Raw genomic sequence first — 24,459 nt, forward strand, 5'->3', positions numbered from 1 at the left:
GCGCCACAATCAGGACTGCATACGACCGAGGCACACAGGGCCAACACCCGGCATCATGGTGTGGGGAGCGATCTCCTACACTGGCCGTACACCACTGGTGATCGTCGAGGGGACACTGAATAGTGCACGGTACATCCAAACCGTCATCGAACCCATCGTTCTACCATTCCTAGACCGGCAAGGGAACTTGCTGTTCCAACAGGACAATGCACGTCCGCATGTATCCCGTGCCACCCAACGTGCTCTAGAAGGTGTAAGTCAACTACCCTGGCCAGCAAGATCTCCGGATCTGTCCCCCATTGAGCATGTTTGGGACTGGATGAAGCGTCGTCTCACGCGGTCTGCACGTCCAGCACGAACGCTGGTCCAACTGAGGCGCCAGGTGGAAATGGCACGGCAAGCCGTTCCACAGGACTACATCCAGCATCTCTACGATCGTCTCCATGGGAGAATAGCAGCCTGCATTGCTGCGAAAGGTGGATATACACTGTACTAGTGCCGACATTGTGCATGCTCTGTTGCCTGTGTCTATGTGCCTGTGGTTCTGTCAGTGTGATCATGTGATGTATCTGACCCCAGGAATGTGTCAATAAAGTTTCCCCTTCCTGGGACAATGAATTCACGGTGTTCTTATTTCAATTTCCAGGAGTGTATAATAAACTAGGGTATAGGTGTTCTTTGGAATTCTTTACAAAATTGTAGACAACAAGCTAACCTAATAGATTTTTAAGTATCTTTATGTGGAAAGACAGAAATGAGATGGTTTAAAGAGGTAAAGAAAGATTTGCTAATAAACAATATAAGATAATCAAAATCACCTTAAAGATGAATATCAGAATGGAAAATTCCAAGGTATTGAGAGGTTTCTGGGTGGTAAAATCATGAAATAGTCTTGATGTAACTTTTAATTTCAGTATATTATTTGTTAATTAAACTTCTGTCGACTTGGAATAACTTTAAACTGGTTTATACAGCTATGAGCATGTACTATATTAACTTATACAAATAAGCTTTCATTGTGGAAGCATTCTTAGCAATCTCAAAAATTCTCTGCTGATATTTTACAAAATGTTTGAGATATTGCTTATTGAGGAATGCTCTTCATTGAAGAGCTGACATCACCTATTCTGAGGCTCTCCATATGTGGTCTAAGTGGTGGTGTAAGCTCCATGAAATACTTGTGACTTAAGGCATCTGCTAGTGAAGTGTAACCACTGTAGACTTTCCAAGGATTACGTCAAACAAATTATAATGCAACACAAACAAATATTTGCACTAAAATATAATATCCTATGTAATATAATGCCACAGATAGTATGCAAGTGTAATTTATAAAAAGGAAAGATAACCTTTAACATAATAGTAATTAACAGTGCATTAACTCTTTTATGGACGAGAAGGGTACAGAAAACTCCATACCTCTAACATTTATTAAAAAATCTCTAATTTAACAATAACAAAATTCTGTAAATTCACAGTAGGATTCAGAAGAAAACTGACCCTAGATGGTCGGAGGAGGAGGAGGAGGAGGAGGAGGAGGAGGAGAAAGAGAAAGACACCAGCTGAGATAATGGAGGAGCACTGGAGTAGGAGGAGGGAACAATGGAGTCTGAAGCGCTGAAATTATTTGTTTTTCTTATAAGGCCTAGATGAAAAATAAATGAATAATACTTTTACTGAAAAAATTTAAATGTAAGGAGAAAGTGTTATGTTATAAATATTTTGTGCATCAGTATATTTGGAAGAGGCTGAATTCAGACGGCTACAAAATATTGTGTGTAAATACTGTTTGTACAAACTGATGACGAATTTAAATTACTACAGCATGTACTTCCAGACATAAAATTATTTCTGTATCAGTGTTTTCAGAAATTAAAATGTGTGATTATATTTTTTAATGTGTCATTTAGCTCGATTCGTTGCGCATAGACAGTGGTAGCATTGAGCTGACACAACATATTAATCGCCTAGAGGATGAGCTACAGAAACACCGTCTCCATGTTGAACAGCTCCAGTCAAATTCTACTGCGATACAAGAGATGAAGACACAGGTATGCCAAATAATTACCTTTGATTCTTCCAGATGTTGCCCTTTGACAGAAAGTACCAATAAATTTCCATATGGTAGTCAAATTCTATTTCGTTCAGTCTCTTTCTGTAGTATGTATAAGGGGCATTCAAATGAAACCCGGCCACTACTGTAAAGTAACGGTAACTATTTTATTAACTGAAAACTTTAGTTATACGCAGGACACATACTCAAAAATAGTCACCAAAACTGTTGGCACATTTATCCCATTGCGACACTAGCTGGTCGATTCCATCCTTGAAGAAGCTAGTAGGGCTGCTGTCAGATCCAGGCCTGGACCCAGTCACACACTTCGTCGTCCGTTGCTAATACCCAGTAACTGATGGATCTCGTCCACGGTGATTCTGCAGTTATCCAAGACTAAAGCATTCACTTCCGCAACTATTTCTGGTGTGATGACATGATGAGCCTGTCCAGGATGAGCATCGTCTTCCAGTGAATCGCGCCCTTCAAGGAATCATTTGCGCCATTCCACAACACTTGAATGACTCAGACTGTACTCACCATACACAGCCTTCATCCATCAATACATTTCACGGCCTCCAACTTCCTCTGCCGCCAAAAATTGAATCCCTCCTTGTTTTCTGCTTACTCACCTGCATGGTCGGTAGTGGATGATAACTTGTGTGACCCCCTTCTCTTCAGCGTGAAATCACACTGGCAGTACGCAACGTCATATGGTGTGCATGTGTCAGTCTCACTACCAATAGATGGCACCACCATATCCGCAGTTATATGGTGCCACCTTATGTGTAAGGCAAAGGTAGACGCACTGACCAGGTTTCATTTGAATGAACATCATAGATCGAAGGTGTCTGAGCTTATGCTAAAAAGTTCTAAAAGATTGGAATGAACTGGAAATACAATAATTCATGTACCAAACAATTTTCTTTTTTTCCCGCTTCATGTATGCCACTCTTTGACTGTGTCTAATTGGTCACAACTACCCATATATGGCGTGTTCAAAAAGTCTCTCCGCAGTGCCGTATGGTTGTTAGCCATGTGTGCCATATGATTGTTCGCCTGCTTGGGTTACTTCCCTTCAAGGGGCTCTCTCAGCATTCCACTGTTTTGTTTATCTCAGCCAGCATCAGTAGTTTCATTGGTGTGTGTCGTTACGTGTTGACTTGAATGTTTAAGTTTAGTTCCTTCATTCGTTTGTTTCGTTTTTGTCACTGTTAAAATGCTAACCATTGAAGAGCATGTGTTTTTAGTCGAACAAGTGTTGAAAGCTGGCGGTAAATACACAGTTTCAGTTTGTCAAACATTTAATTCAGTTTTTCCAGAGACAACACTCCCATACCGTGATGCTGTGCGAGATTTGATTAACAAATTTTGAAGTACAGGTTCAGTGACAGACGCACCAAGAAGTGGTCGTCCTAGCATTTTGTCTGAGGATAAACTACTCAATATTTCCGATAAAATGTCCATGAGTCCGAACAAGTCAGTAAAAAAACTCGCCCAGGAAATCGATGTTAGTGTTGGAACAGCCCACACAGCTGTAAGGAAAAAATTGGAACTTTTCACATGCAAAGAGACAGTCCTGCAAGAACTGAAAAATACTGATCATGGAAAGAGACTGCATTATTGCCAATGGTTCAAAAATTTCGGTCAACAAAATGGAAGGGATATTCTTCATGAAACTTTTTTCACTGATGAGACATGGTTTCATCTATCCAGGTACATGAACTCACAAAATTCTCGTATGTAGAGTTCTACAAATCCATTGTGTATTCATGAGGAATCACTTCATTCTGTGAAAATAAGAGTTTGGATTGCAATTTCTAGACATCGGACTGTGGGTCCCATATTTTCCAACGAAACAATAAACGCACAATGATACTGCAGTGATATTCTGTACCCATTCATAGGAGAACTTGTGTTAAGTGAAGCAGCGAACAGTTATTTTCCACAAGATGGTGCAACCGCGCATACAGCTCGCATTTTAACGTCACTGCTTGCTGATGTTTTTGGTGATCGCATAATTTCACAGGGACTTTGGCCTCCATGATCACCTGACCTAACACCACCTGACTTTTTCTTCTGGGGTGCAGTGAAAGCAACTGTCTATAAAAATCGTCCAAAACCCATCGATGAATTGAAAACTGCAATATCCACTTTCACTGCTTCTGTTACAGAAGAAATGTTACAGCTTGTGTTTGGAAACATGATTAGACAAATTGAATTGTGTATTCAACAACAGGGGGGAACACTTTCAACATTTAATGTGAAAATTTGTAAGTAAAAATGAATATTCAATAAATTAATAACTTGTATTTCACTGAGTTTCATTTCGGTATATTCACTGCGGCATACAGCACGCACAGCTAATAATCATACAGCACTGCAGAGAGATTTTTTGAACACCCCGTATTTTGAAATATTGTGGTGGTTTAAAAATGTGTGCTGGGCTGGGACTCGAGCCCAAAAAAACTGGATGTTACAGGGAAAGTAAAGGTTCTGTTTTTCAGTCCCAGTCTGGAATTTGGTTATAAATGCTGGGGACTTTCAGAACAGCATGCATTCCCTGCACAGTTAAAGATTCATTCTGAAACTTATAAATGTATGTATACTTTCAAGTCATACGTTTGTTATTTTTATTTTATACCTAAAAACAAAGATGATGTGACTTACCAAATGAAAGTGCTGGCAGGTCGACAGACACACAAACGAACACAAACATACACACAAAATTCAAGCTTTCGCAACAAACTGTTGCCTCATCAGGAAAGAGGGAAGGAGAGGGAAAGACGAAAGGATGTGGGTTTTAAGGGAGAGGGTAAGGAGTCATTCCAGTCCCGGGAGCAGAAAGACTTACCTTATGGGGAAAAAGGACGGGTATACACTCGCACACACACACACCTATCCATCCACACATATACAGACACAAGCAGACATATTTAAAGACAAAGAGTTTGGGCAGAGATGTCAGTCGAGGCAGAAGTGCAGAGGCAAAGATGTTGTTGAATGACAGGTGAGGTATGAGTGGCGGCAACTTGAAATTAGCGGAGATTGAGGCCTGGTGGATAACGGGAAGAGAGGATATGTTGAAGAGCAAGTTCCCATCTCCGGAGTTCGGATAGGTTGGTGTTAGTAGGAAGTATCCAGATAACCCGGACAGTGTAACACTGCGCCAAGATGTGCTGGTCGTGCACCAAGGCATGTTTAGCCACAGGGTGATCCTCATTACCAACAAACACTGTCTGCCTGTGTCCATTCATGCGAATGGACAGTTTGTTGCTGGTCATTCCCACATAGAATGCATCACAGTGTAGGCAGGTCAGTTGGTAGATCACGTGGGTGCTTTCACACGTGGCTCTGCCTTTGATTGTGTACACCTTCCGGGTTACAGGACTGGAGTAGGTGGTGGTGGGAGGGTGCATGGGACAGGTTTTACACCGGGGGCGGTTACAAGGGTAGGAGCCAGAGGGTAGGGAAGGTGGTTTGGGGATTTCATAGGGATGTACTAAGAGGTTACGAAGGTTAGGTGGACGGCGGAAAGACACTCTTGGTGGAGTGGGGAGGATTTCATGAAGGATGGATCTCATTTCAGGGCAGGATTTGAGGAAGTCGTATCCCTGCTGGAGAGCCACATTCAGAATCTGATCCAGATCCTGTCACAAGTGGGGCACTTTTGTGGTTCTTCTGTGGGAGGTTCTGGGTTTGAGAGGATGAGGAAATGGCTCTGTTTATTTGCTTCTGTACCAGGTCGGGAGGGTAGTTGCGGGATGCGAAAGCTGTTGTCAGGTTGTTGGTGTAATGCTTCAGGGATTCCGGACTGGAGCAGATTCGTTTGCCACGAAGACCTAGGCTGTAGGGAAGGGACCGTTTGATGCGGAATGGGTGGCAGCTGTCGTAATAGAGGTACTATTGCTTGTTGGTGGGTTTGATGTGGACAGACGTGTGAAGCTGGCCATTGGACAGGTGAAGGTCAACATCAAGGAATGTGGCATGGGATTTGGAGTAGGACCAGGTGAATCTGATGGAACCAAAGGAGTTGAGGTTGGAGAGGAAATTCTGGAGTTCTTCTTCACTGTGAGTCCAGATCATGAAGATGTCATCAATAAATCTGTACCAAACTTTGGGTTGGCAGGCCTGGGTAACCAAGAAGGCTTCCTCTAAGCGACCCATGAATAGGTTGGCATACGAGGGGGCCATCCTGGTACCCATGGCTGTTCCCTTTAATTGTTGGTATGTCTGGATCAGATTCTGAATGTGGCTCTCCAGCAGGGATACGACTTCCTCAAATCCTGCCCTGAAATGAGATCCATCCTTCATGAAATCCTCCCCACTCCACCAAGAGTGTCTTTCCGCCGTCCACCTAACCTTCGTAACCTCTTAGTACATCCCTATGAAATCCCCAAACCACCTTCCCTACCCTCTGGCTCCTACCCTTGTAACCGCCCCCGGTGTAAAACCTGTCCCATGCACCCTCCCACCACCACCTACTCCAGTCCTGTAACCCGGAAGGTGTACACAATCAAAGGCAGAGCCACGTGTGAAAGCACCCACGTGATCTACCAACTGACCTGCCTACACTGTGATGCATTCTATGTGGGAATGACCAGCAACAAACTGTCCATTCGCATGAATGGACACAGGCAGACAGTGTTTGTTGGTAATGAGGATCACCCTGTGGCTAAACATGCCTTGGTGCACGACCAGCACATCTTGGCGCAGTGTTACACCGTCCGGATTATCTGGATACTTCCTACTAACACCAACCTATCCGAACTCCGGAGATGGGAACTTGCTCTTCAACATATCCACTCTTCCCGTTATCCACCAGGCCTCAATCTCCGCTAATTTCAAGTTGCCGCCACTCATACCTCACCTGTCATTCAACAACATCTTTGCCTCTGCACTTCTGCCTCGACTGACATCTCTGCCCAAACTCTTTGTCTTTAAATATGTCTGCTTGTGTCTGTATATGTGTGGATGGATAGGTGTGTGTGTGTGCGCGCGAGTGTATACCCGTCCTTTTTTCCCCATAAGGTAAGTCTTTCCGCTCCCGGGACTGGAATGACTCCTTACCCTCTCCCTTAAAACCCACATCCTTTCGTCTTTCCCTCTCCTTCCCTCTTTCCTGATGAGGCAACAGTTTGTTGCGAAAGCTTGAATTTTGTGTGTATGTTTGTGTTCGTTTGTGTGTCTGTCGACCTGCCAGCACTTTCATTTGGTAAGTCACATCATCTTTGTTTTTAGGTATATTTTTCCTTCATGGAATGTTTCCTTCTATTATAACCTTGTTATTTTTATTTTATTGACATGTCTAGTTCTGAAGGACCAAATTGAGGAGTAAATCTCTGTGGTCATGGAACATGCCAGTAGATGAAATTACAACATAAAAATAATAACAGGTAAAATAAAATGTTTATGAACCCAAAAAGTCAAGCCATAAGTTTAAGTAAACACAAAAACAATATAACATAAGAATCAGCATATTTTTCAAGGGACTTATCAACAAGAATAGAAGGAGCGGTCCGTGAGGAATCTCCTCAGTTCTAATTTGAAAGCTTTTGGATTACTGCTAAGATTTTTGAATTGTAGTGGTATTTTATTGAAAATGGTTGCAACTGTACGCTGCACACCTTTCCGCACAAGAGTTAAGGAAGTGTGATCCAAATGCCGGCCAGAGTGGCCGAGCAGTTCTAAGCGCTTCAGTCTGGAATCGCGCGACCGCTACGGGCGCAGGTTCGAATTCTGCCTTGGGCATGGATGTGTGTGATGTCTTTATGTTAGTTGGGTTTCAGTAGTTCTAAGTTCTAGGAGACTGATGACCTCCGCTGTTAAGTCCCATAGTGCTCAGAGCCATTTTTTGTGATCCAAATGCATATTGGATTTATGTCGAGTATTAACTGAGTGAAAGCTACTAATTCTTGGGAATAAGCTGATATTGTTAACAAGAGACAACAGTGATGAATATATATATATTGAGAGGGCAATGTCAAAATACCCAGAGTAGTGACAGAGGTTGACAAGAGGTTTGCGAACTTACACCACTTATTGCCCAAATTGCCCATTTCTGATCCAAAAATATCCATTTAGAATGGGAAGAGCTACCCCAAAATATAATACCATCAGACATAAGTGAATGAAAATAAGCAAAGTAGACTAATTTTCTTGTCGAATGATCACTTACTTCAGATATCATTCAGATACCAAAAATGGCAGCATTAAGCCTTTGAACAAGATCCTGAACATGGGCTTTCCACATCAGTTTGCTATCTATCTGAACACTCAGAAATTTGAACTGTTCAGTTTCACTAATCGTATGCCCATTCTGTGAAATTAAAACAACGACTTTTGTTGAATTGTGTGCTAGAAACTGTAAAAACTAAGTCTTACAGTGATTTAGTGTTAGTTTATTTTCTACAAGCCATGAACTTATGTCATGAACTGCATTATTTGAAACAGAGCCAGTGTTGCACACAACATCCTTTAGTACCAAGCTAGTGTCATCAGCAAACTGAAATATTTTAGAATTACACATAATACTAGAGGACGTATCATTTATATAAATAAATAAATAAGGAGCAGGAGTGGTCCCAATACTGGCCACTGGGGTGCACCCCCCCCCCCTCCCACACACACACACAATTTGACTTTATTCCACTCAGACACCCCCCCCCCCCCCCCCCAACACACACACATCACAGCCATTCTCAACACTCTGAATGACAATCTTTTGCTGTCTGTTGTTAAAGAAAGAGGTGAGCTACTCCCTGTATTCCGTAATGGTCCAACTTCTGGAGCAATATTTTGTGACCCACACAATCAAACGCCTTAGTTAAATAAAAAATGCACCTAGCGTTCGAAACCTTTTTTTTAATCCATCCAATACCTCATAGGGAAAAGAGAAAATAGCATTTTCAGTTGTTAAATGACTTCTAAAGCTGAACTGTACAGTTGATAGCAAATTATGTGATACAAAGTGATCAATTATCCTTACATATACAGCCTTTTCAATGACTTTAGCAAACACTGATGGCATAAAAATAGGTCTAAAATTGTCTACATTACCCCTTTCTCCCTTTTTATAAAGCGGCTTTACTTCTGAGTACTTCAGTCGTCCAGGTAACAAAGGAAAAATTACAAATATGGCTAAGTACAGGGCTAACATGTGCAGCACAGTACTTTAATATTCTGCCAGGCACTCCATCATATCCATGAGAGTCCTTAGTCGTCAGTAATTTAATTATTGACTCAATCTTGCCCTTGTCTGTATCACGGAGGAGTGTTTCAGACACCTTCAGACATCCGTCTTGAAAAGGCATTTTCCAAGAGTGGTACATCATTCCCTGTATAAGTTAAATTTTTATTTCAGTCACCAGCAATCCTCAGAAAATGATTGTTAAATACCATACATATTTCTGACTTATCAGTAATAGAAATATTTTTACTACGAACTGAATTTGTATCGCCGACCTTGTGCTGCTGACCAGACACTTCTTCACAACTGACCATAAGGTCTTTTTATTTTATCCCTGTGAATTAGCTATTCTACTTGCATTGCACATACTCTTTGCCTTCCTAATAACACTTTTAAGCACCTTAAAGTACTGTTTGTAATTGGCTACTGTAGCTTGATTGTGACTACTTCTAACATTTTGATATACTACCTGCTTTGTTCTACATGATATTCTTATCCCACTAGTCAGCCATCCAGGCTGCCTTTTACTGCTAGTACCCCATTTAGAATGTTCTGAAGGAAAGCATCTCTCAAGGAGCATGAGAAATGTATCAAGGGAAGCATTATGTTTGTTATTTACATTATTGGCACTATAAACATCCTGCCACTCTTGTTCCTTAACAAGGTTAAGAAAAAACAATCCATTGCCATTTGATTAGATTTCCTACATAGTTTGTAATTATATGTGACATCTGTTTGAGTACAATAGACTTTTAGTGTTAAAATTTGTGCATCATGGTCCAAAAGGCCATTCACCCTTTTACTAACAGAATGCCCATCTAGAAATAAAGAATGAATAAAAATATTGTCATTGGCTGTGGTACTGTTCCCCTGCATCCTAGTTGGAAAAAACGTAGTCTGCATCAGATCATATGAGTTAAGGAAATCTACCAACATCCATTTTCTTGCACAATCATATGCAGAATTAATATTGAAGTCACCACTTATAATTAATTTCAGATACTTCCTATAAAGTGAACCAAGAACCCTCTCTAGCTTGAGTAGAAATGCTCTGAAGTCAGACTAGAAGTTTAGTTTCACTAAATTCAACTGGTCCTGCACAACATTCAAATATCTCTTCAGTGCAGTGTCATGATACATCTATGTACTCAAACAGAATACTATTTTTTTACGTACATGGATGCTAATTCCTTCTCTATTTGAATACCTGACCTCCTCTGAAAGTGATTCCTTAGTTAGAGGGACTTCCTTTAAGCAGGCATACCTATCAGTTGACTTCAGTCTAAAAAAATTGCAGCTCTAACACCAACTAAAACAGATATTTTTCAATGAGTGAACCCGTCACAACCCCTACACTGTCACCTATAAGTTGTGCCAGCCTTCACATCCCATACCTATTGAGGAGCAGGCCATGCCTAGTGAAACCCAACCTACTGATAGACTCAGCTGGCACCACTGCAATGGGACCCACGCCCTTGGTCATCAGCGCCTTCTCCAGCCTCATGTTAACCCACGTAACGGCCACATTAAGATGAGGCCGATCACGATGCTGAAACAGTTGCACGAAATGCACATTAGTGCTACCAGTTTGAGTAGCTGTCTTTGCCAGGTCACCACCTACATCATATTCTCCGTCCCTATCAAGACTATTCCTTGCTCCACCCAGAATCACTACCTGATCATCTTTTCCAGAGTATCTACTTAACTCACCTATGTTGTCAGTCATCTGAGACAGTCCTGCACTAGGCTTCACAATGTTGGTGACCTGGTACTCACTCCCCAACACATCTTGCAACTGCTGGCCCACACCTATACCATGCAAACTACCTAACAGCAGAACCTTCTTCTTTCTGTTAACTTTGCAACTGGCTTAGGCCTTCTAACTGCTGAGTACTGCTGCATGTTTCCTACACCTACAGCTACAAGAGGCTCCTCCTCACTCAGCTCTTACAGTTGGTCAAATCTATCGCATATACGCAAAGTAAAAGTGTCTGAATACCTTCTTCTTCCACCTGCCTTCTGCCAACTGCCAGTTCCCATTCCCCAGAACCCTTCACCCTCCTCGATCTATCTAGTTCGTCCTTTGCGTTTTGTAACTGCACCTGAAGGTCACAAATCTTACCCTCCTGCTCCTCTATCAACTTATTTCTACTACAGATTCTGCAGTCCCAGGAGAGGGTCTCACTAGAATGCCCATTCCCCCCCCCCCCCCCTCCCCAATGAAAATACTTTGAACTAATCCCACACCACAACCTGCTACTCACAAACCCCACATTTTTCACTCATGGTAAAATTTCATAGTTACCGAAAAAAACTAAACGTCAATATTACTTAAATTCAGTAGAACTATTTATGGAACGAACAGTAGTGATCTCAAAATTCTCTCTCTATGAAAGCAACAACTTTTATTAACACTACTAAACTTCAACTAATGCCACTACCAACTACGAATCTTCACACAATTTGTTAGTTAAATCCAAAAATTCAAACAGCCACTGGAACACTCAATGAAGTTAAAACAGTGAATGAAAATTTTACTGAAATATTTCACTGGGAACAAAGAAACGTCAGCTGAACACTACCGCAAGAAATTTACTAAACCACTTCCATTCACAGAAAACTCTAAAAAACGCAGTGAGCGAACGTTACCAAACGTTTATTAAATCGTTGTTTCGCCACAAACAACATGAGACACTGTTGAAAACTACTAAATTTAATAACTGTATAACATTGCACAAGCAACTTCGTCAGAATTTAACCACTACAGCTGCAATTGCACGACACGAAATGTAAACACTCTGCTGATACTCGGATGCATGATTGGAAACTACTAAATTTAATATTCAAATACGGTGCAAAAACAATTTTAACAGTACTTAGCTTTATAACCACTGTGGCCGGAAACACACATTGCGAAATGTAAACACACTGCTGAGGCGTCTGTATTAGAAGAGCTAATATTGCCTTTCTTATGAGCCCCTTTACATTTTACGTGTGCGTGCAAACCAAATACTGTATATATGTTATTTCATTAAGCGTACTATTGATGAATGAGAGCAAAGTTGCTACTCCCTAATGGAACCCAAAAGGTCGAAGAATAGTTACCCACTGGTTGCCATAACATTAATTTTAAACTAACTTAATTAAGTATTCATCAGTTAGTATTTATAGACAAATAAATTAGATAAGACATACACCAGCTACTAAATTAGTAACCACCACTATATAGTGTGGTGTAGCATGCTGAAATCAGTAATTTTGCTATGGGATGGTAGATAGATGGTAGATAATCTTCTGTTCCACTGTAGACGATCTCTTATAAAGAAAATAAGTGGAATTAAAGGCTTTTCTGGGTCACTTACACCACTTTACCACCCATCAAAAATAAAATGTCTTACCTATTTGTGCATGTACTGGCAATCAACTACTCTTGTATTAGTTATGGAAAATACTTAGAAATCTGGCCTTTGACAACTGTTCACAAATTACCTTGTGTTCTCCAGTGGTGTAATATGTGTCCATTCACGCAAATGCAATATTTTAGGAAAATGATATTACCTTCAACTATAAGTGTACTGCAGTGTGTGACAATTAGAATCTTCACAAGAATGAATTCTGTCATTGACATTGTAAGCTTGTGTGACATGATGGCCTATAAGAAAAATTTTATACAGCTGCTACTAAAAGATGCTTATATAAAGCCTTCGGCTACAGCCTTCATCAGTAAAGGAGACACACATACCATTCACACACGCAAGCAAGCACACCTCATGCACACATGACCGCCAACTCCAGCATCTCGCACGGAATGCCTTCCAGTCCGAGTTGCTGGAGTTGGCGGTCATGTGTGTGAGGTGTGCTCGCTTATGTGTGTGAATGGTGTGTCTCTCTCTTTTACTGATGAAGGCTGTGGCTGAAAGCTTTATGTAAGTGTCTTAATTGTGACTGTCTGCAACTTGACATGCCTTTTTTACGGTAAGTAGCAATGTGTCTTTTCCTACATTGTTGATATTCCTACCTGGAGTTTTCATTGTTTGATATTGGAAACCCCAAGTAGGAATATCAACAATGTAGTAAAAGGCACATTGCTACTTACCATAAAAAATACATGTCAAGTTGCAGTCAGTCACAATTAAGACACTTACATAAAGCTTTCAGCCACAGCCTTCATCAGTAAAAGAAAGACACACACCATTCACAAACATAAATGAGCACACCTCACACACACAACCTCCAACTCCAGTATCTCGGACTGGAATGCATTCCGGCCCAAGATGCCGGAGCTGGTGGTAATGTGTGCATGAGGTGTGCTTGCTTGTGTGTGTGAATGGTACATGTGTCTCTCTTTTACTGATGAAGGCTGTAGCCGAAAGCTTTATATAAGCATCTTTTAGTTGCAGGTGTCTGCAATTTGACGTGTCTTCTTTACGGTAAGTAGCAATCTGTCTTAAAACACACACACACACACACACACACACACACACACACACACACTCTTTCTTGGACAACAAGAGGCAGTGCGGTGGTGTTGGTTTGCACGACTCTCATGTGTCTTCCAGTTGACTTACAGATTGTGCGTGCAGCCGATCCTCTTCCTTGGGTTATGAGCTACGTTGCTCTCACCATTTAATTCATCTCCGGAGACTGTATCAGGTTAAGGGGAATATTATTAACCAGATCTATATTCTTGAAATAAATTATGTACTCGCTGACTCTTGTCAGTTAAACAGCAATATATTTTCGACTCTCATCCCAAAGTATCAATTATTCTGTACAAAATGCAGCAATCCAACTGGTTCCAAGATAAAACTCAGAATCTACTAAACATTCATACAGTTACATATGTTCTGCCTCATGCAGAGCCAAGACATAAAATAAAAGTCTCTGTCTAACACACTCTTTATCTGTCTCTGTAACAATCCCCATGACACCACACACCATGGAACGTTATCCAGATACTCTTTGACTTTTTTATATAACTTCTAGGGCGCTGCTTTTAACCGCTTGTCGGTGCCACTCATCCGACACAGCTCCTGGCTCCTTGTGACACCTGTCCTTCGTGCACACACAGACATTTGTGGCGCAGTAAAAAGTCCCTCTCACCCTTGTCATTAAAATATCGGGTGTTCAAGATGGTGGAGAGCCAAGTGTTTCTAGAATTTACCCCAAAATTCTCGAGACATTACGTATCCTCCCCCCCTTAGCTCGAACACAAGGTATTTTATACATGTTCATCATGTACAATTACATGGGATAATAATTCTTTATCTTTTAACAGTACCGTGCATATTTTACCACGATTACAAACTGTGAACCTTTCAATCCATGTTGGAGTTAGCTCTGTTTTCTGTTCCTCTTCCAATCGTAAATTCCAGGTGCACATAACTCATGAATATTCTGCTGCTTTGTTCTTGCTTCGGTACTACCTTTTCTAATTATGTACCTAATCCTTACTTAATGTAATCTGGAGGAACTCTTGTTAGAATAAAAGTGTTCCCTTCTAGGACATTTGTAAACCTGAAACTTACCAGACTCATCACTTTAACCCTTTGAGTGCTGCATCGGCACGTGCGGCTGGCCATGTCAAGCCTGCACTTGGGGTCCGCATAATCCGTGCACCTGCAGTGGCAGCCACTCCTGCGGACTATTTTGTGTGCCTGAGCTCTCCGCTCAGTCGTCCTCACCCTGGCCTAAGTATTTGTGGAACCACGGCGGTTGTGACAGTCTCGCAGTTAGTGTGATTGCCAACATTACAAATAAACGCAGGATATCTGGATACTTATTCCATAGCTCTGAATCTGGAGATGAATTGTTCTATAGACCTAATGTGCACTGAAACTGCCTACACTGCTAACATGTAACTCCTCATCAAAGGCTTTCTTTCATTTGCAATTAGTTCTTGAGAATTGTCATAAGGTCTCAGTATGCATCTGTGTTTTATTTGGCATACTGATACTTAATTATCAGATTTTTATATGCAACCTATGATGTAAACACTGTAGAATCTGTAATGACCAAACGTTGACGTTCTTCTGTACTGTAATTCGCCCGCAAACGACTGTCTGGATGCGGAGGTACACTTTTGAAGCTAATCGCTATATTTTGAGAGCATTAACCCAATAGATTATCCCCAAGGAAACTTCAAAATCAAAAATTCAACATTTCCGAATTCTTTTTATATGGGACGCAATTTTTATTGTACAGTAGAAATAAATAATGATTTATAACTTTTGTTTAAGAATTAGATAAGGAAATACTCAAGTTTCTAAACTATCTAACTAAATGTCACCTTTAATTCCTAATGACCTTTTGTGCTTCAGAAACAGGGGAGAGTGTGAAACTGACCAACGTGTGCCGAGACGCCCTTTCGAAGTGTAGGCCTAGAATTTTTTCACCAGTCTAGTGTCCTGTAAAAGATAGGACAGTAATCTGTTACTGAATATTAGTAGAAAATTGTAGCATGGATAGCGGTAAAAGATATTTATTTAAGCAGCGAATAGTTTCGGGCAAAGCCCATTTTCAAACAACCATGTCAAAAAGGAATGTGACAAACACATTATAGCTGTTAGTAAAACTGTAGAATATCGATAGCAATCCATCTGCTATGGTTGTATTAACAGCTGTAATGTGGTTGTCACAGTCTTTGTTTTACATGGTGGTTTGGAAATATACTTTGCCCGAAACTAGTCACTTATTAAATAAATAACTTTTACTGCAACCCAGGCTACAATTTTGTGTAATAATAATGTTAGAATTCTTTGTTTAATTAATGATATTTGCACTAAGTTTAAGGTTTAACTTCTACCAAAAAGTTATGGAAGAATACATAAATTTGTACTAAGTTTTTATTTTTGCACCTTATGTATGAACATTTGAAGCATCCAGTCTGTGTTTGTCAGCACAGACTGGATGTTTCACATGTTCGTACATAAGGTGTTTGTCAGCAAAGTAATTCATATGGAGAGGCTCTTCAAGCTCAGATAATTCGGTGATATATATATATATATATATATATATATATATATATATATATTTTGCTCATCTATATTTCCCATCCTTCTTTCTCATCCGGGCTTTGGACCAGCAATGGCGAAGTTAAAAAAAAATTTTTTTTAAATTTTTGTAATTATTTTTATTTATTTATTTTTTTTTTTATTTAAGTAATTTTTTTCAGAAGTAAGGGCTTCATTTCATCTTCCAGCTGTAGCAACTTGGCTAAAAGTTCTTCTTTGTGTGCCAATGCACAAAGGTACATTGCATGTTTTGCATTCATATTTCGTTTCTCGATGCACATTCTGTTTCAAGCAGACTGCACATCTACGCCATAGTCCACGTTTCTTGGACTGGTCACTTGGAATGACATGTGGAAAGTGCCTCCCAAGTAAAGCGAAGAGGATTCTAGTCATCAGAGCGCCATCGTTTCATATCTCTTCTCCATTCTGTAGCAAATTGTTCCACGAGTTCTCGTACCAGACTTAATGAAAATCTGCTAATGATATTTTGCTCCCTGTCACTGATCTGTGAAGAGAGTGAGCATTCAGAACACAAAGGACCACAACATAAAAAAACTTTTTGTACCATTTAACAGATTTACACACAGATGCAACAGAGCTTAACAGCATATCAATGTTGTCTATTGCTCCCACATTTGCATTGTAATCAACAACACATTGCGGCTTCATTACTTTTTCGCCAGTCGTCCTGTTTGTCTTTCCTGTGTCACTCATTTCACTAGTGTTTCAGGTAGTCAGCATGAACACTTCTCTCTTGTCGTGCCACTTGATGGCAAGCATTGCGTCAGTTGACATAAACTCAACTTCTCCTTGTTTCAGTTTCTTTTTGTAACTTCGGAAAGTTGTGCCTACTCCTACATACAGTAACACATGCTGCTGTTCTCTGATTGTGAAGCCAGAGGAACAAGGATGGACTTGTATACCAATTGTCAACATACAGGGTATGTCCACGTTCAAGTTATGGTGTCATTAGTGTTGCCACAATATCACCAGATTTCTCCAAATTATGGACTTCAATTTCTGTTGTATACGGTGAAATCGAAGACATATCCAGTTTTACAGTCACACAACACAAATGTTTTGATTCCAAATCTACTTCGTATTGAAGGAACGTATTTTTTAAAAGATATCAACCTTTGAACAATAATAGGCTTTCATCGACACAGAGTCTTCTGTATGGATTATATGCTCTGCGGAACGCCACACAAACTGTACCAATTATTTTCCTAATTTTAAACAAACTGTCATCTCCACAATTGGCTGAGTTGTCACTAAAATGCAACAAACTCAAAAGTAACATAAAACGGTCACAGGACATAACTTCACCAAAAATTGGAGTACCCAGAAGTACATCTCTGGACCAATATTCCTTTATTCTCAACTTTTTAACAGGAGCCATGAGAAGTCAAAACCGTTGAAGCTATACATTTTCTCAAAACCTGTACTTTTTCAGGTGGATAGTCAAGACCAAACTGATTCCGACGTATTTGCCATGGTGAAAGTGAAAAATCGGTTTGTTTCAAGTGCTATAAATTTCAACAGATCTTCTGATAGAAATAGCATGAAAAAGGATAGAATGCTTGAATCAGGCACTAGTTGGCAATTATATCCTGAAGATAAGTCATCAAATGCATGAAGTGCTGGACTGAAATTACCTTTTTGGCAATCAAATTTCTCATTCTCACTGAGATGTGGCCTTTTATGGATTGATTCATCTTCACTTTCAGAATCTGAAGAAGAACTGTCCTGGCAAGCTCTACTAGGTGAAGTACGTGGAGGTGTATTACTACGCGATTTTTATGATGAATCTTCATCGTCACTACATTCATTGAAGATGCACACTCACTGTTACTGTCACTCCTTGTCAGTATCTCCAGTATCTCTTCGTCAGTGCAATGACTCCGTTGTGCCATTTGTCTGTGGAAATCAAAAGTGACAGAACTCTAAAAATCCTGATGAAACAGCAGATAGGTAAACGACACCACAAAAGCAGAATGCAGAAGATCACATGAACCAGCTAGCATGAATGTCGAACAGCAACTGTTGAATCCATAGTAGAGTGTTTCCCAGATAGCAGGGACAGCGGCACAGAACAATAAATATGATTCATCCATCCCAGGGAGTGCACGGCACAAAAGAACTTGTGACGGGGCGGCATGCAACCCTGAGTGGCTATTGATGTCCGCAAGCCCACAGGCAGTGGAACTGGCTGTGGTACAAGCCATCATTAGGACTCAGGTACCAGCTAGGCCGCGCGGCAAATGCCATCTGCAGGGCCCACGGGAAAGCCCACTTCACCGGCAAACAACGCCCCTGTGGCAAGGTGGAGCGCTGCGGTGCATTGCGTCTGCAGTACTCAACGGGTTAAACTTGTGACTTCTGTCACGATACTGCCCTTTTTCCCTTTAGGAACAGTACTTATATCTTACATGGGTTGATCCTAGGAGTACAGTCTTCCTATCTGCTCTTCTCATCCAATAAATGCTGGGTGCACCCTCCTCCTTCCTGAGTAGGCCTCCTGGTTCATTGCTCAAGTATACAATATTCTGTGGAAAAATTACAAATCTACCTTACACCCATATTCCACTTTCTAATAGATCATCTTATACCCTAGATTCCTCTTTCACTCCTCACTTTTACTACATAAACAGGTTTCATTCACACACATAGTAGATGGTATATCTACCTGTATTTACCAACTTTTCTCCAAGGACTAGCACGGCACTTGTAAATATATTTTAGAGCGACAAAAATAACAATGTAGAACCATCACATATCAACAATGTAATATGTGCATTGATTCAGATGTACATGTATCTCTATTCCCCTACATCCCTAGGCGGTTCTGACTTCCCTTTAGGTTCTAGCTTGTAATCCTTATGTTTGTGCTTAAGTATATCTTTGTTCGTATGTAGATGTGTGTTCATGTATCCTGATTCTTCGACCGACTTATGTAAAATAAGTTGAAGGTTATAATGAACCACTGAAATTGAGGAGGACTTCAGCGATAGAAGTATATGCATATGGAAAGAGGGAAAAATAGATCGGTACTCAAATTAGAAGTAAGAAACGAAAAAATAGAAACGGTTGCTAAGATCGAAGAAGTGAAGTAAGATAGCCCCAAAGACCGGAAAACCCTTCCCACCCCCCTTCCTCATGATCCCTACTTTGCCGGTATTTGAGTGAGAAGCCGGAGAAGGTATGATGTTAAACATCTCCTACAGAACGGACATTCTCACCTCCACCTTTGAAGTCCCCGAAGAAAAATCTTAGCAACTCCTATGGAACGGCAAATGGGGAAGAATCAGTTACATTAACTGCGGGGGTTGTCTGAAAGGTGTGGTGTGTGTGTGTGTGTGTGTGTGTGTGTGTGTGTGTAGTGTCAGTCATGTTTGTTCCTACACTACCCACGTTTTCCAAAAGTGATACAAACTCCCACATGTATCTTACATCTCACAAAAGGTATAAAATTATTCTATAAAAATAGAAAATTATACACTATGATAACATAATTGTTTAGTCATTCAGTTTATACTATTTTTCATATGCGCATAAAGTACTTCGTCAGTTTTTGATGTCTAGATATTACTTTGCTTGAATAGTACCATGATATTTCCTTTATACTAGTACTATTTTCTATTAGTTTCTTTCCATGTTTAGAGATCACTGTTTATCTGTGATTTTCTTAAATATGTCTCAATCTTGTTTTTTAATTATTTATATTATAGGCTAGTTTAAGAATTCAAGAATAGATTATAGAATAGTTGAAGAACTGAAGGAAATTCGGTGTATGAAAACTAATGTGTAAGTAACACCGAAAACAACTCGGGATCCGACAGTCGTCACTCTGTCCGTTAACACAGAATGTTAAAGTCCCTGGGGTATATACCACTTCATATCCTTCACATTATATTTCCCTTTTTCTTCTCCTGTTGTAGGATCCACTAAAAATAAGGTTTTTGTGTGGATTACCGATTGTACTCGGTAAGGCCCCACATACTTTTGAAAAAAATTGTGTGTTTCCTTCTTCAAAGCAGAGCTCTGAAGATGCTGTTTTACTAGAGCTAGATCATCAACCTTATACTGAGGTTTGATAGCCTTCTTGTTACGTTTACTTACTTCTTGTTGTGCCCTCTTAACTAAGCTCTTAGCAACTATCGTTTGATTCAGTTGGTAATCAGTAGTAGGTTGTTCTGGCCAAATTAAGCATTTAATAAGAGTTTCACCTACAAAGGGTTTACCTATTACTTCCAAAGGTGTTAGTCCAGTTGATAAATGTGGTAATTCATTTAAAATAAGCTCAAAGTCTCTAATTTTCGTTGCCCATGACGTATGTTCTTTATGGCAGTGGCAGTATGTGCAACATAACTTCCCAGTTTCTTTCATAACCCTTTCACATGGGTTGGATGATGGATTATAGTTGGAGATTAATATTTGATGAATATTTTCCCAAGCTAGAAATTCCTTAAATTCGTTACTAGTGAACTGCGGTCCATTGTCGTAAAGGAACCACTTTGGTTTTCCTACCTTGAGAAAGTAGGTTACAACTTAACATACTTCGACCAACATTCTATGAAGACAAAAATGTAAGCCATTCCTCCCTTTCCTTTTGGAATTGGTCCAAAGAAATCTGCAGCTGTTAGATCGTGTAATGCTTTAGGAATAATTGGATGCATTTTATGTTTAACATGAGTGTTATCCTCTTTCTACCTTCTGACAAATTTCACAAGTTTTAACGACTGATGCTATTCTGTGTCCTAGCTTTTTAAAGTAGTAGAACGTTTTTGTATGTGCAATACATTTCTTTATACTGAAATACCCATACCCCTTATGAATGTACCACACTAACTCGTCTTCTACTAAATTCGGTATACATCAACTGCCAATGTTGCATTGTCTTACTGTCTCTCCAGAATAAATTATGTCCTGTAATCTTCGACCTTCCATCTTGATTAGGCAGTAACGACTTCCTAACAAACAACGAATATATCTGTAAAATAGAGATCGTGTTGGATGTTATCCGTTATTTTCCGACCCATTGATTGCACCTTGTTAAGTGGATATTCTAATGTTGAAAAATTAATAACAAAAATTACACCAGATCGTTCTGTGGAATTTTTGTATACGCTATACTGTGGCCAATAATTTTTTTCTGTGGCTGTATAGTTCAATTCATGTTTGTTGAGGCTCTGGCTAGCAAAAGCTATTGACCTGTGGTCTATACTTTCTAAACTCCATTCGCCTTGGAAAAGTTCTGCGGCTATACCATAATCTGATGCGTAGGTTGAAATCTTCACTGGTTCACCCATCACCGGATGGTGCAATATCAGTGATTCTGATACTGCCCGCTTTACACTTCCAAATGCATTATGTACCTCTTGGTCCCAACTCATGGTATTCCCTTCCGTAATAAATGCAAAAGTCGAGGGTTGTTTCTCTTGACTTTGTATATTGTGTCTGTAATACCCTGCCACTCCAAGAAATCCCTTCAATTGTCTTATGTTTCTAGGTAGTGGACACTCCTTAATGGCCTCTGTACTTTCTGGATCGGGCTTAATTCCTTGTACACCTACAATATGTACCAAAAATTTTTGCTCTTGCCCTGCAAAGTATGATTTAGACAGTTTTATTGTAATACCTTTTTCTTTAAATCTTTTTATGGTCTTCCTCAGGATCAAGCAATGCTTGCCCCAGGTGGGTGAGATAACCAGTATGAATCTGGATGTAACCGGATTTGCCAATACCCAGCAGTCAGGTCCATCAAGCTAAAATACTGTGCTTTCTCAAATTTGGATAGTAACTCATCAGTTTTAATAGGTCTATCTCTTTCAGTTTCTATATGTTTGTTTAGGGTACGTGCATCCAGTACAAGCTGCACCCCTGCTGTAGCCTTTGTCAGTACTACTAAAAGACTATTTATTACACTCGTACTGCATTCTATTATTTTGTTGTCTATTATTTTATCTATCTCCTCTATATCCACTTCCTTTAAGCTTACCGGTGTCGAGTAAGGTTTACAAAAGAATGGAGTATCATCTTTGACCTTCAATTTACATATGTAGTCAATAATAATACCTGGACTATCAGAAAATACTATTTCATATTCTAATAGAATTTTGGTTAAATCTGATATTTGGTCATTGGTTAATATTGGGGATTCATTTACTTTGTTTTGTATGTTCGCCCAGTGTAATGTGTGACTTACGTTTTCAATCTCCGGTGACAATTGTGTGGTCGCTGTTAATTTTAAACATTGAACCTCTGTTGTTTGTGTACCCCTATTGTTGTTTGTCACAAATGGTACACAACACTTATAGTCTCCTTTTCCACAGTAAAGTAAATTTTCCTCAAAATTTAACAGGGCGTTAAATTCTAATACAGTCTAGGCCAAATAACACATCCCGGTTAATATTTTCTACTACCAGAAGTATTTGATGGAACTAAATATCTCCGATGTTACAAGTTACTTGGGTTTCATATTTGACAACCTTACTTTTAGTTCCAGTTATACCGACTATGTATACTCCTGTTACTGGTAGTATAGGTAAGTCATGCTTAGTTCTTAATGTGTTAAAGAAACCCCGAGAAATAAGTGACACTTCACTACCCGAACCTATAAAGATGTTAGCTCCAAGATCTTCTATTCTTCCAATTATAATTGGTTGTGGATTAACGTTGTTACCGGTATGTTCTTCCAGTAACAACCACTCTTTGGTGGGTACATTATGCGTAAAAGTAACATATTTCTTATAATTTAGGCCCCCTAGTGTATTTCTACGACCTGAGCCCTGGCCCTGGGACCAGAGTGCACTACGTTTTCCTCACTATTTGTAAGCACAGGCTGGTTACCAAATCGAGGTATTATGTTACTACTTTGGACTCTGTTATTACTCGGTACAAATTCCTGCGATGTTGCTGGGCCTGTAGTTGAAGGTGGATGCTTCTTTTGACAATTTTCATTACGATCATTCTGCCTATGCTGATGTACTCTTGCTAAATTTGCTTTGTGTCTCTTAAAGTTACCACTACTATTATTATTTCTTCAATGGTTTTGACTTTCGTTTTGATGTATGCTCTTATTTTGGTCCCTGTTTATGGCATCAGGTGCATCTACAAAGGATAATAATTCTTCTACCGTTTTCCATCGACTACACAATATATCCTTTCTAGCACAAATGGGTAAATGTCTTATAAGAATCCTAACCAACTCTTCTTCTTCCATGGGCTTATCAAAATACTTCACCCTCGTTAAATGCCAATCAAAATATCTTCTCATTGTACCCCACGAATTATTATAATATTTAGGGTCCCACAAATCCGATAGTAGTTTCTCCTGGGCACTGGCTGACCAAGACTTTTCTTTGAATTGAAAGTCTGCCCAAGAAGAAAAGTTTTCAGTGTTTACAGTACCCCACTCTGAGGCTTCTCCCAAAAGGTAGCCCACCAAAAATTCAATCTTTTTCATGTCTTCCCAACACTTGGGTAATGCCTGGTTAAATCGCTTCAGGAAGTGACTTGGGTGTATGTCCCTGTCTGGCTTTAATTTTGTAAACTGCCTGGATAATCCTGAATTTGCTCCCCATTGTAGGTCGGTTATTGCCTACTGGTTAACACTACATTAAAAGAAGTCGCTCTGTTCCCCACTCGGTCCTGCATAAGTTTGAATTCTTTCCAAAACTCATCAACATTTCTCTTAGTGTCATCAAGTTCATAGGATAGCTTTGTAGACACGTTGTCAGAGTTTACTTTCACGGCAACTTTTCTATCTTTTATCTCCTCTATCTGTTCCTCCAGACCGTTTATATTTATAGTGTCTGAAGTTGCTAGTTTTTCTTTAAATTTTCCCTCCACGTCATTGGCTCGAGTGTTGACACTTGCAATTTGTGATTGTATAAAAGGAATCGTCTTGTTTCTCAATACTATCATTCAGGGTGTGCAACCTCTGATTTACCACATCGAAGGTACCATTGCATACGCTTTGAAATGATCCTAATTTTTCAACAAGTTCCTTTTCTACATTATTACAATTCTAATTTTTTAGTTAAATCTTGAAGTTGCGCATCCTGTCTCTGTTTAAATTCAGTAAACATTTGATTCATATGAACAGTTAAGGAATTACTTAATTCATCTTTCAAATGTAATCACAGATTCTCCACTTTATCATTTAATACTTCAAACTTAGAATCTAAAGCTTCACCCTGTGC

General features: G+C 39.8%; 1 protein-coding gene across 1 annotated transcript in view; it reads left to right on the plus strand.

The window, feature by feature from the left end:
* The window catches only part of LOC126154495 (A-kinase anchor protein 9-like), a 510,657-nt gene that overhangs the window by 332,542 nt on the left and 153,656 nt on the right, over positions 1-24,459 (plus strand). Inside the window, exon 31 of the mRNA XM_049916148.1 lies at positions 1,911-2,051. Coding sequence (XP_049772105.1) covers positions 1,911-2,051 — 141 coding nt within the window. The remainder of the gene's footprint in view (positions 1-1,910; positions 2,052-24,459) is intronic.

Source organism: Schistocerca cancellata, chromosome 2 (assembly GCF_023864275.1).
Source record: "Schistocerca cancellata isolate TAMUIC-IGC-003103 chromosome 2, iqSchCanc2.1, whole genome shotgun sequence".
NCBI lineage: Eukaryota > Metazoa > Arthropoda > Insecta > Orthoptera > Acrididae > Schistocerca > Schistocerca cancellata.